We start from the raw sequence: 13,061 nt of genomic DNA, 5'->3' as shown, positions 1-13,061 counted from the left end.
GTTGCTGGGGGGAGGGGGGTTAGGAGGGGGGGTGGAGTTATGGACATTGGGGAGGGTATGTGCTATGGTGAGTGCTGTGAAGTGTGTAAACCTGGCGATTCACAGACCTGTACCCCTGGGGATAAAAATACATGTTTATAAAAAATAAAATTAAAAAAAAATAAAATAAAATAAAAAACTAAAAAGAATTTCTCAACCACAGCACCGTTGACAAATGGCAAAAGATAATTCTTTGCTGTGAGAGACAGTCCTGTGCAGTGTAAGATATTTAGCAATATCCTTGGTCTGTAACCCCCAGATTCCGGTAACAACACTCTCCGTACCACCCTCTCTCTTTGGTTATGACAACCAAAAATGTTTCCATATGTTGTGAAATGTCCAGGGAGAACAGGCGAGGAGGGGGAGGGGGAAAAATCTGCCCCCCCTCCAGTTGAGGACCACCGCTTTAGACCAAATTATATGTACACACTATGCAAGGTTCATTCGTTCTCATACAGGTACCTGGGTATTCCCAGATACTTCTTTTTCTTAATAGCTCTACAGTGAAGTTTATTTTGGTTGCTTTTACAAATTGTTTATTTACATCCTTGCCCACTTTTATGGTATATTAGTTTCCCCAATGGCAACTCTTAAAAGATCAAAACAAATCTGTGTTTTTAAACACATGAATGAGCCCAAAACAGCTGCTTTCTGGGCAAAGGAATTCTCTTAGCAAGTTCACTCTCTCTGTCTCTCCCTTGGCCATTTACTTTCCCCGGCTAAGGCGATTCTCTCTGACAAGATCCACCCAGGGAAGACTCTCTTCTGTCTCCAGGAAACCAAAACCAAATGAGGAAAACAGCCTCAGGCACTCCCTTTACTTTCCTATAGAATCACCCAGTCAGTATGGCTCCATCCAAAGGCTGCGGCTTTCCAGAATTCTAAATGGAAACTATGGTTGGCAAAGGAGGTGGGGTGGGGGGTGGGGGGTAAAGGGGAGAGTCTGGAAGCAGGGTGGAAGTGGTGAGGGTCAAGGAAATTTCCCCCTAACTTGTTACCTCCACTCAATTAATGAGCTGCTCTTTTTCAAGGCCAAAGTTTGGAGATAGAAAATCAGAACATATGTCTGCCTGATTGGTCTCTCCTCTTTACCCACCAATTCTTTCATGATGGAAAGCAGATTGTCATTTGTTTTACTTCCTCTGTGTCCACCTCCTCCCACTGGGCAGAGGTTTCATGGCTTTACTGCCATAGGCAGAATAATATCATCTCCGTATGGAAATGGAATTCTATAAGCCTGTATTCTCCAGGCTTTGTTGCTGATGATCCCAAAGGAGAGAAAAAAAGAATTTTAACAGCCTGCCTCAAGAGAGTAATCTAACTTGCAAGGCTAGTTGCTTTTTGTAATGTCCTATTTTGGATGTCAGAGACTGCCTATTTCTTCAGTCATCCTTCAAGTGGAAGGGTACTTCAGCCAAGGGCAAAAGGCAATAAAGGAAACCACAGTATTTGCTTATTTATTTACATGTTAAAGCAGCTGTTTTACCCAGTATTTATTTATTTACATGTTAAAGCAGAGTAAAATATTACATTCTTTTAGTGTTTTTCTAAAGAATGCCATTAATCTATACTATGTCCTAGACAATTTAACTTGCTCAACTGCATTCATGATTTGGTTAGTTTTTAAATGAATAATGGGGTGAATTATATGAATTTAAGATTATTTTATAAATGAGAATTTAAGCAGTGTCCAATATCAATAGATGTTCTCTTAAGGTTCCAGAATTCTGTAAATCCAGTGTACTTGGGAATTTGCCTAGCAATATTTTTCCTATTCTTATATAGGTCTTCATAGTTTTCAAGTTCAAAAATTTCTTTTAACACCTCCCCCTCACCCAAAAAAAAAAAAAAACCCACTTACATTTGCCTTATTACTCATTGTAGTTCTGCTTTCACAGAAATAATTACTTTTAGTTCCTCACTTTTATTTATCACATGTCTGAAGGACATCAGAGAAAAAAAATATAGAACTTTTAAAATGTGCTTTATATCCCATAATGTCCATCCAAAAGTATTTCATGTTTAGGAAAAATCTATGCTCTTTAAATAACTGCAAGATGACAATATATTAATACTTTCATTGTAATATTGGAGCCCACAAGGAAGTATTTATTATATACTTTCCACCATAGAAGTCCAGCAGTAACTCTCACACCCAGTGTGATAAGCTTTAAGTGCCTTGGATTAGGAACTAGAAGGTCTGAATTTAGCCTCTCCTAAATTCAAGTTTTCAAATGGCCAGTTAAAGGTCACCATGTCCCTCAGGCACTCCAACATTGAATTCATTAGCTAGTCTCCAAACATATTTCTTCTTCCTTGAGCACTATTCTGGTTAATCACTATGCTGTAGCTAAGACATGTGGTTATTTTCTTTTTTCTTTTTTTTTATGATAAAAGGGTTAATTTATCCATAAGATACAACAAACTTTAATGTGCATGCAACTATTCAGAGTTTCAAACTCCATAAAGAAGAGCTGATGACAATAAAAAGGCAAATTCACAAACCCAAATCTGTAGTAGAGATTCCAACATGTATTCTCAGCAACTCACAGTATCAATAGAACAAAACATCAATAAAAACATGGTTATGTTTATCTATGTGTATGGTGTAAGAGAATGGTCAAGTTTCATTCTTCTATATAGAGCTGTCCAATTTTCCCAGCACCATTTATTGAAGAGACTGTCTTTTTTCCACTGCATATTTTTTCCTGCTTTGTCGAAGATTATTTGACAATAGAGTTAAGGGTCCATTATCTGGGCTCTCTACTCTGTTCCACTGGTCTGTGTGTCTGTTTTTATGCCAGTACCATGCTGTCTTGGTGATCACAGCTTTGTAGTAAAGCCTGAAATCAGGCAACATGATGCCCCCAGTTTTGTTTTCCTTTTTCAACATTTCCTTAGCAATTCGGGGTCTCTTCTGATTCCATACAAATTTTAGGATTATTTGCTCCAGCTCTTTGAAAAATGCCAGTGGAATTTTGATCAGAATGGCATTGAAAATATAGATTGCTCTAGGCAGTATAGACATTTTAACAATGTTTATTTTTCCAATCCATGAGCATAGAATGGTCTTCCATCTTTTTGTGTCTTCTTCTATTTCTTTCATGAGTGTTCTGTAGTTCCTCGAGTACAGATCCTTTACTTCTTTGGTTAGGTTTCTTCCCAGGTATCTTATGGTTCTTGGTGTTATAGTAAATGGAATCAATTCTCTAATTTCCCTTTCTGTATTTTCACTGTTAGTGTATAAGAAAGCCACTGATTTTGGTACATTGACTTTGTATCCTGCCACATTACTGAATTGCTGTATGAGTTCTAGTAGTTTGGGGGTAGAGTCTTTTGGATTTTCCATATAAAGTATCATGTCATCTGTGAAGAGAGAGAGTTTGACTTCTTCATTGCCAATTTGAATACCTTTTATTTCTCTTTGTTGTCTGATTGCTGTTGCTAGGACTTCTAATACTACGTTGAACAAGAGTGGTGAGAGTGGGCATCCTTGTGGTGTTCCTGATCTCAACAGGAACGCTGTGAGCTTTTTCCCATTGAGGATGATACTTGCTGTGGGTTTTTCATAGATAGACTGTGAAGTTGAGGAATGTTCCCTCTATACCTATACTTTGAAGCATTTTAATCAGGAACAGATGCTGGATTTTGTCAAATGCTTTTTCTGCATCAATTGAGAGGACCATGTGGTTCTTCTCTCTTCTCTTATTGATTTTTTCTATCACATTGATTGATTTGCGAATGTTGAACCATCCTTGCAACCCAGGGATGAGTCCTACCTGGTCATGGTGGATAATCTTTTTAATGTGCTATTGGATCCTATTTGCTAGGATCTTGTTAAGAATCTTAGCATCCATATTCATCAGTGATATTGGTCTGAAAATTCTCCTTTTTGGTGGGGTCTTTGCTTGGTTTGGGGATCAGGGTAATGATGGCTTCATAAAAAGAGTCTGGAAGTTTTCTTTCTGCTTCAATTTTTTGAAACAGCTTCAGGAGAATAGGTGTTATTTCTTCTTTAAAAGTCTGATAGAATTCCCCAGGGAATCCATCAGGTCCTGGGCTCTTGTTTTTTGGGAGGTTTTTGATCACTGCTTCAATCTCATTGCTAGATATGGGTTTATTCAGGTTCAATTTTGGAAGTTCATAGTTTTCCAGGAATGCATCCATTTCATCTAGGTTACTTAACTTATTGGCATATAACTATTGATAATAATTTCTGATGATTTGTTTCTATTTCCTTGGTGTTAGTTGTGATCTCTCCCTTTTCATTCATAATTTTATTAATTTGGGTCTTCTCTCTTTTCTTTTGGATTAGTTTGGCCAATGGTTTATCGATCTTATTGATTCTTTCAAAAAACCAGCTTCTAGTTTCATTGATGTGACCATTGTCTTACACCATACACAAAGATAAACTCGAACTGGATAAAAGACCTCAACATGAGGCAGGAATCCATCAGAATCCTAAAGAACATAGGCAGTAACCTCTCTGATATCACAGCAACTTTTTCAAGATATGTCTCTAAAGGCAAAGGAAACAAAAGCAAAAATGAATTTTTGGGACTTCACCAAGATCAAAAGCTTCTGCACAGCAAAGGAAACAGTCAACAAAACAAAGAGGCAAACCCACGGAATGGGAGAAGATATTCGCAAATGACAGTACAGACAAAAGGCTGATATCCAGGATCTATAAAGAACTTCTCAAACTCAACACAGAAAAAAAGATAATCATGTCAAAAAATGGGCAGAAGACATGAACAGACACTTCTCCAATGAAGACATAAAAATGACTATCAGACACATGAAAAAATGTTGGTCATCACTAGCCATCAGGGAAATTCAAATCAAAACCACATTGAGGTTAAGCCTCTGCCTTCGGCTCAGGTCATGATCCCAGGGTTCTGGGATCAAGCCCTACATCAGGCTCTCTGCTCAGCAGGGAGCCTGCTTCTGCCTCTCTCTCTGCCTGCCTCTCACCTACTTGTGATATCTTTCTCTCTCTGTCAAATAAATAAATAAAAATCTTTAAAAAAAAAAAAAAGAAAAAAAACACATTAAGATACCACCTTACACCAGTTAGAATGGCCAAAATTAACAAGAGAGTAAACAACATATGTTTGTTGTTGGAGAGGATGTGGAGAAAGGGGAACCCTCTTACACTATTGGTGGGAATGAAAGCTGGTGCAGCCATTTTGGAAAACAGTGTGCAGATTCCTTAAGAAATTAAAAATAGAGCTTCCCTATGATCCTACAGTTGCACTATTGGGTATTTACCCCAAAGATACAGATGTAGTTAAAAGAAAGGCCATCTGTATCCCAATGTTTATAGCAGCAATGGCCATGGTCGCCAAACTGTGGAAAGAACCAAGATGCCCTTCAACAGACGAATGGATAAGGAAGATGTGGTCCATATACACTATGGAGTATTATGCCTCCATCAGAAAGGTTGAATACCCAACTTTTGTATCAACATGGACAGGACTGGAAGAGATTATGCTGAGTGAAATAAGTCAAGGAGAGAGAGTCAGTTATCATATGGTTTCACTAATTTGTGGAGCATAAGAAATAACACAGAGGACATGGGGAGATGGAGAGGAGAAGGGAGTTGGGGGAAATTGGAGAGGGAGATGAACCATGAGAGACTATGGACTCTGAAAAACAATCTAAGCATTTTGAAGGGGCGGGGGTAGGAGGTTGGGTGAGCCTGGTGGTGGGTATTGTGGAGGGCACTTATTACATGGAGCATTGGGTGTGGTACATAAACAAGAATTCTGGTACATTGAAAATTTTTAAAAATTTAAAAATTTTAAAAAAAATGGTTATAAACACAACCAACTAACCCCATTGACATGATTTTTTTTCTACCACCATAATAATGTTTTATTTACTTCTTTCCGTCATGACATCTAAGCTAAGACATTATCACTTTCTCTTTTTTTATTGTGTTTAGTCACCGTAAAATACATCATTAGTTTTTGATGAAATGTTCCAAGATTCATTGTTTATGTACAACACCCAGTGCTCCATGCAATACATTCATGTGAGGTATTTTCAGTTTAAATTCTTTCTAAATGAACCATCCATCCATCATCAAGTTCTCTAGATCATCCTATATAATGTCTCTGAAAACTGCCTTTTCCCACTCATTCTCAAAGCCACTGCCTTAGTACAATGCCACTTCCTCACTATCTGAATAATGGCAAAAGCTCCCTAACTAGGCTCTGTTCCACTATTACATACACTTTCTAATTCACCATCTGTTGCCAGAATGTCTATGCTGATGAAAACTTCAATTTATAAAACATACTTTTGCCAGAGCACCTTCAAATATACTTCCTTGGATATATCTATCTGATGATGCTATCATTTCTTTAATAGCTTTAATAACTCCAACCTTTGCTTTAGCTTTTTTCTCTCATCTGATATTTGTCTGTAAGATAAAATATAATGTCTTTAACATGTCATTCAAAGCCCTTATGACTTTGATCCTGCATGCCTTACCTTCCAGCACTAGAACCCCACCTATACCCACCTGTATTTATTTCCTGGAGCTGCTGTAACAAAGTACCATAAACTGACTGGATTAAAGCAGAAATATATTGTTTCAGAGACCTGGAAGCCAGAAGTGTGAAATCAAAGTGTCGCTAAGGACACACTCGTTCTGAAGATGCTTAGGAAAGCTTCCTCTTTGTCTCTTCTAGTTTCTGGTAACCCCAGAGGTTCCTTGGCTTATGACTGCATAACTCCAATCTCTGCCTGCCTTCACATGTTTTGTCTCTTCATATCATTTCCCCTCTGCCAGTCATACTAAATTAGAGCCCACCCTAAGAACCACGTTTTTACTTGATTATCTGTGTAAAAACCTTATCTCCAAATAAGGTCATATTCTTTTTTTTTTAAGAGTTTGTTTATTTGACAAACAGAGATAACAAGTAGGCAGGGAGGCAGGCAGAGAGAGAGGAGAAAATAGGCTTCCTGCTGAGCAGAGAGCCAGATGTGGGGCTCGATCCCAGGACCCTGAGATCATGACCTGAGCTGAAAGCAGATGCTTAACCCACTGAGCCACCCAGCTGACCCCAAATAAGGCCATATTCTAAAGTACTAGGCATTATAACTGCAATATATCTTTTACGGGGGAACAGAGTTCAATTCACAATATCATCTGAACAGGAAAAGCTCTTACATCTCCTGGTCTTTTTGTTCATGCTATATTCCTAACATGAAGGCCCATTTTCCCTACTCAACCTCCTCAAAAATACCCTCTCTCCTATACCATCACTCTGCCTGAATCTTCTCTTACTACTCCTGAGCAAGGTGATCAGACTATCATTCTCTGGTCAGGGAGTCCACAGCCTCATGTTTCTCCTCACCCAAATCACTCAGCATCTCCAAAGTTCCCTACATGGTACAGAGGCTCTCAGATGGAGCAGAATGGCCAGTACAGAAAACGAATATGTGGATACAGGATGAGGCCTTGAAATGTGCTGGGAGTAGAAGTAAAAGCCAAGAAAACTACCTGTGCAGGATGTGGTGTTCTGTACACAAGATAATTAAATGCCACAAGCTATAACATCAATATTGATTATGGTAATAATAGAGGTTAGAGAAGTCACAAGGTTAAAAGATGTAAGAAAAAAAAGTAGCAGAAATTACAGTAGCTTTTATGAACATCTTAGCATTCATTAATTCTAAATTACCATACAGTGCAATATCATCATGTTTATCATTAAAAGTACTGGGCTATTTTTGTCAGAAGTTTTTTTTTCTGGTTTTAGAGATTATAATCTATAGCTATGGTTAGCATTTATATCTTATGCTCATGTAAAATGACTGTGAGCATAAAAAGACTAAAAGAATGAGAAGAATTGTTGCTTTAAGAAAGGGAGCCAGGGATGAGACAAACTACTCATCAGGACCTCCTTTCTTCTTCTACTTGGTATCCTTAGATACTTTGTACTTCTCACCCCTTCTTCACTGTGGATCAGTCCTGCTCTAGTTGTTGAGAACCTAGGTTGCCCCAGAAAAAAGTGAGCTAAGTAGGAGGACAGAAGTTCTCCCAACAGTCAGACCCTGTTATGAAGACCAGCTGGTGCTACTGCTTGTCAGTCTGGGGGAGTCACAGCAGGTGGAGAATTTGCTGCCAGCCTAACCTGAGATGCAGTGAAGCAGAGTCCCAGCAGGGCTCAGAACCTTCCCACCATCAGGAAACAGGCTGTTCCTTGGGAGGAAAGAGTACAACCCAGCACAAAAGCTACTTTGAAGAATCTCTTCTTAGCTTTTTGTTTATCCTTCCCACTTTTAGAGCTGCAGGCCTGAAGCTGTGCCATTTGAAGGAAGAAGTATATATAAATATAATTTGTGTTAATATAAGCCAGGGAAAAATGGAAATCACACCAGGCAAAGGACCTGGCTGCCAGTTAGTAGGCTTGATTTGTCTTAGCTTGTGAGTTCCTCTTCTACCCATAGCACTGAAATATTAAGAAAATGTTCAAAAGCTGAAAATAAAAGCTCTGGCATTTTAAGGGATGTTTGAACGATGTATTCTATTCCATTATTTTCTTTCCTTTCATTATAGTTTCCCTGACTTGAGACATAGTGTGAGCCTTAAAAAAACTGATGAATGAGAAAAAATGATTTAGGTAAACACAGAACTAAAATTAGCAGTGCTCATTGCAGTGAAAAATAGTGTAAAGCTTACACTCATTATTTCTCATTCTTCAAGCCTTCAATGAATCTTAAATATTTGAGAGAGTTTTTGGTACAATATAAAGGCATACAAAATTTCATAAAATTTTCTTCCTTTGCTCAAAACTTTTAGACACATTTCCCTTTCTAAAATAGGATTTTACAAATAGAAACAAATGAACAGAGAGGAAGGCAAACCACAAGAGACTCTTAACTATAGGGAAAAAACTAAGGTTGCTGGAGGGGGCTGGGAGGGATGAGGTAATTTGATGGATATTAAGGAGGGAACATGAACTAAAGTGCACTGGGTGTTGCATACAACTGATGAATCACGAATTCTACCTCTGAAACTAATAATATAGCATATGTTAATTAAATTGATTTAAATTTGAAAATTTTAAAAAGAAGCCAATGAAGTTAAACTATATCAAAATAATTTTTTAAAAACCCACATGTAGGGGCACCTGGGTGGCTCACTGGGTTAGGCCTCTGCCTTCAGCTCAGGTCATGATCTCAGGGTCCTGGGATCCAACCCTGCATCGCATCAGGCTCTCAGCTCAGTGGGGAGCCTGCTTCCCCCCTCTCTCTGCTTGCCTTTCTGCCTACTTGTGCTCTCTCTGTCAAATTAAAAAAAAAAAAAAAAAAAAAACATATAATAATTGTAAAGACTCTGTAAAAATTATAAAGAAGAAAATTATACCAGCAGGAATCAATGGTTTCACTATGTTAATGTATTTCCTTATAGTTTTTTCATACATAAACAGTATCTTTATAATTTCATATGTGTATACTCCTTTTTAAACATCTTTTGTGAAATATTGGGCATACAGAAGAATGCATAAAATGATTGTGCAGCTAACAAATAGATAAAGAGGAACAGCCTCATAACCACCATCCCGTGGGGGCACTCCTGGGATTGCAGAAGCCCACAATCAATGTCGCTTCATGCTGAGTCTTTGTACGAAGCAACCTTAGGTTATACTTTTATTACCCAGGTTTCCTGATGGCAGAAAGAAAAGAGCACTGATGTCAATACAAATATTCTATTCCCCATGAGATTTTTTCTCTTCTCCTTGTGAATTATTAAGTTATCATTTTAGTTTTAGATATCAGTGTTTTGAACTTGGTTTCTGAGACACTCTTCTGTGATATAGATCTGATGTTGGTGCTGCCAAAATCTCATTTCCAAGTCTGAAAGATAAAGACCACAAGTTGGCATGAGATAAAATCACAAAGTTAATTATGAGACTGATAGGACATGAGACCTGCTGGCATTCCCAGGGCAACACATGCTCTATCTTACCATTGGCTTAGTATGCACATGTTTTTTCCACAGACATTTTGCTATTTTAAGTTTGGAGCAGACGATTTGTCTAAAAATTTAAAAAGTTGCAAAAGAACAGCCTAAAGGAAAATATGATTGCCCAGCACTCTGCCCACCTGGTTAGTCTTTAATCTTAATTTCAAAAGTGTTTTTGAAGCTATGCTCCAAGCCTGTGACTGGGAGTTTACTACAGAGTCTATCTAGGACTCAGAGAGCTACGGAAGATATATAGTAGATGCACAAACAGCCTCTTCCTCCTTCTTTGCCCTGCTTTTTGGAAAGTTGGCTTCCTATTCCTATATCTAATCATCCAGATATGTCCGCTTGGTCTCCTACATGCTCAAAACAGCTGAACAGAGAGGTTATCAGGTTTCTTCTCAACAAAACAAGATCTCTTTAACTGAGGCTCTGGCCAAACTGAAAGGAGGGGAGGGAAGATAGAAAACTTACTGAAAGAAATAATAATAATTACATTACATTAAATAAGAAGAAAATTGAGATATAATGAAAACAACTTTCTTGTGTTTCCATTTCAATGGGGAAACATTTCCCCTGCCACTGAATTTAAAAAAAAAAAAAAATCACTATTTTTTGTGATTTTCTTTTTACTTTACATATAAAATAATTCTCTGGTCACCTGAAGGTATTACAGAAATGTAATCTCTTTAGTCTAAGATATTATACTTTAATGGTTATTGAAAGATAAGACACTCTTTTGGCCACCTAAGGCTTGTATTGGCAAGATGTCTGAGAACACTTATGTGTTAGGCTCTCTACTACATGATAAGGTACAAAATTAAGTATGGTATCTCCCTTTCCTTGGAAGCACATAACAGTCTTTGGTGGATGAAGGATGAATCAGTATGCGCATACATAATTAAACACAATCTATAAGCACTGTAAAAGGATAATGAACAGTATACTGTAGGAGCATCATAGAGAGAACAAATTGTTCTCAGGGTAGGGGTATCTTCAGTAACTTCTCCATAATTAAATCATTCTTAATTATATGTCTCCTTGGGCGCAGGCGCTGGGAGGATTCAGCTCCAGGTCCAGTGTGGGGGGTGTCCGAGCGGCTGGGGCGCGAGAGGAGTGGCCGGAACTGCTTGAATATCCACATTTCACTTTTCGTGCTTATCAAAAGTTTTAATTCATCATGGATAATCTGTCATCAGAAGAAATTCAACTGAGAGCCCACCAGGTTACTGATGAGTCTCTGGAAAGTACAAGGAGAATCCTGGGTTTAGCCCTTGAGTCTCAGGATGCAGGAATCAAGACTATCACTATGCTGGATGAACAAGGGGAACAACTAAACCGCATAGAGGAAGGCATGGACCAAATAAATAAAGACATGAGAGAGGCTGAGAAGACTTTAACGGAACTCAACAAGTGCTGTGGCCTCTGCGTCTGCCCATGTAATAGGACAAAGAACTTTGAGTCTGGTAAGGCCTACAAGGCAACATGGGGAGATGGTGGAGACAACTCTCCCAGCAATGTAGTATCTAAGCAGCCAGGCCGAGTGACAAACGGTCAGCCTCAACAAACAACCACTGGAGCAGCTAGCGGTGGATACATTAAACGTATAACTAATGATGCCAGAGAAGATGAGATGGAAGAGAACCTGACTCAAGTGGGCAGTATCCTAGGAAACCTAAAGAACATGGCCCTGGACATGGGCAATGAGATCGAGGCTCAAAACCGACAAATAGACAGGATCACAGAAAAGGCTGACACCAACAAAGATCGTATTGATGTTGCCAATGCCAGAGCAAAGAAACTCATTGACAGCTAACACTGCTGCTGTACTTCTTTATCGTGTATTCACTTCTCTAGCTCCTCCTTCAAAGTTATTACCTTTTCAGAGTTTAACATTTTGGTTCCATGCTCTTCTCAATCAGGAGATAATGTGCAAGAAGGGCCAGGAGTACAGACCCCCTATTCTTTTATGATCTCTTTCCCTTGAGGGTATACTACTGCTCAGACTTCCTTCTAGTATTTTTTGTCCCTTGGTTCATAGTCTTAGATTGGTTTTTATACATGATATAAAGTATCACTTTTCATCCTCCTCATTTACTTTAGCAGGTTCTTTTGCTTTCAAGATTTGGAAGCATTGCCAAAGACAGCCATGAAGAAGGAAGCTAGAGGCAGGGGGAGCGAGCACAAGGAGGAGAGGCAAGAGATAAGAGGTTGTTACCTCAGTAAAACCTGCAGGCCACAAAGCAAAAGTTGCATAGCCACAGTAAAGATCTAGTTGGGTTTAATTTTTCAATTTAAGTTGGAGTTATTGCCAGTTTAGGCTACTACTTGGTTTCGGAGCTTTTATACACAATATTTTTGTTATACGTCACAACTTGGCAACCTCTGCTCCAAAAAAAATAGAATGACTTTTTCAAAGTGGGCTTAGTTTCTGAACGTTTGGTGATTTATGTATGTACATAGACAGTGATCCCATTTCACACTGCACCATACGGGAACACTTTGTATAAATGAATGACTTTTTATTTTTACATTAGTAGTATCATGGTCCCATTACATGCCTATTAACCTCGTAAATTTGTTATTAGTCTTTGAGGAAAAAAATATGTAAATATGTATTGTAACACGAGAATTTCTCTCTAAAGCAGGACTTAAAATTTTTTTGGAAAAGTTTGACAAAATATATTACGTGAATTCAGATTTACCTCAATGTCAAGAATTATGTTTAGATAGGAAAAAAGAAACTTGTTTTGATCTCAGGTAGAAAAATAGTTAGATTGCCTTGAGTTTTTTATAGCTTTAGACTTTAAAAAAGCTAGACTTTATTCTGTTTAACTAAAAGTGATTTGGAAGATTATGCCTTTGGTTTAATTATTGATGATTGCACTATCATTCAGTTAGCCTTGTAGATTGAATTATGTCTAGAATCACATTTATTTAGATCCTGAACAGTGTTATAAGAATCTGATTGATATTTGTCACCTTTATTTAAGAAGTAGTATCTGCACACTTTGGAAGCTATTAATGTGGATCGGTTTGA

General features: G+C 38.1%; 1 protein-coding gene across 1 annotated transcript; it reads left to right on the top strand.

Annotated features, from left to right (window-relative positions):
• Positions 1 to 11,072: 11,072 nt before the first annotated feature.
• Positions 11,073 to 12,526, top strand: LOC116880738 (synaptosomal-associated protein 23). The gene has a single exon (XM_032880105.1). The coding sequence runs from the start codon at positions 11,202 to 11,204 to the stop codon at positions 11,835 to 11,837; it is 636 nt and encodes a 211-aa protein (XP_032735996.1). The 5' UTR covers positions 11,073 to 11,201; the 3' UTR covers positions 11,838 to 12,526.
• Positions 12,527 to 13,061: the final 535 nt, after the last annotated feature.

The sequence above is a fragment of the Lontra canadensis genome, unplaced genomic scaffold, assembly GCF_010015895.1.
Source record: "Lontra canadensis isolate GAN:19392208 unplaced genomic scaffold, GSC_riverotter_1.0 scaffold67, whole genome shotgun sequence".
Taxonomy (NCBI): domain Eukaryota; kingdom Metazoa; phylum Chordata; class Mammalia; order Carnivora; family Mustelidae; genus Lontra; species Lontra canadensis.
Note: the sequence above shows the minus strand (reverse complement) of the source record. Positions and strands in the feature narration are given on the sequence as shown.

Excerpts from the sequence above, each read along its gene's own strand:
- LOC116880738 (XM_032880105.1), top strand. The coding sequence starts at position 11,202 with ATGGATAATCTGTCATCAGAAGAAATTCAACTGAGAGCCCACCAGGTT.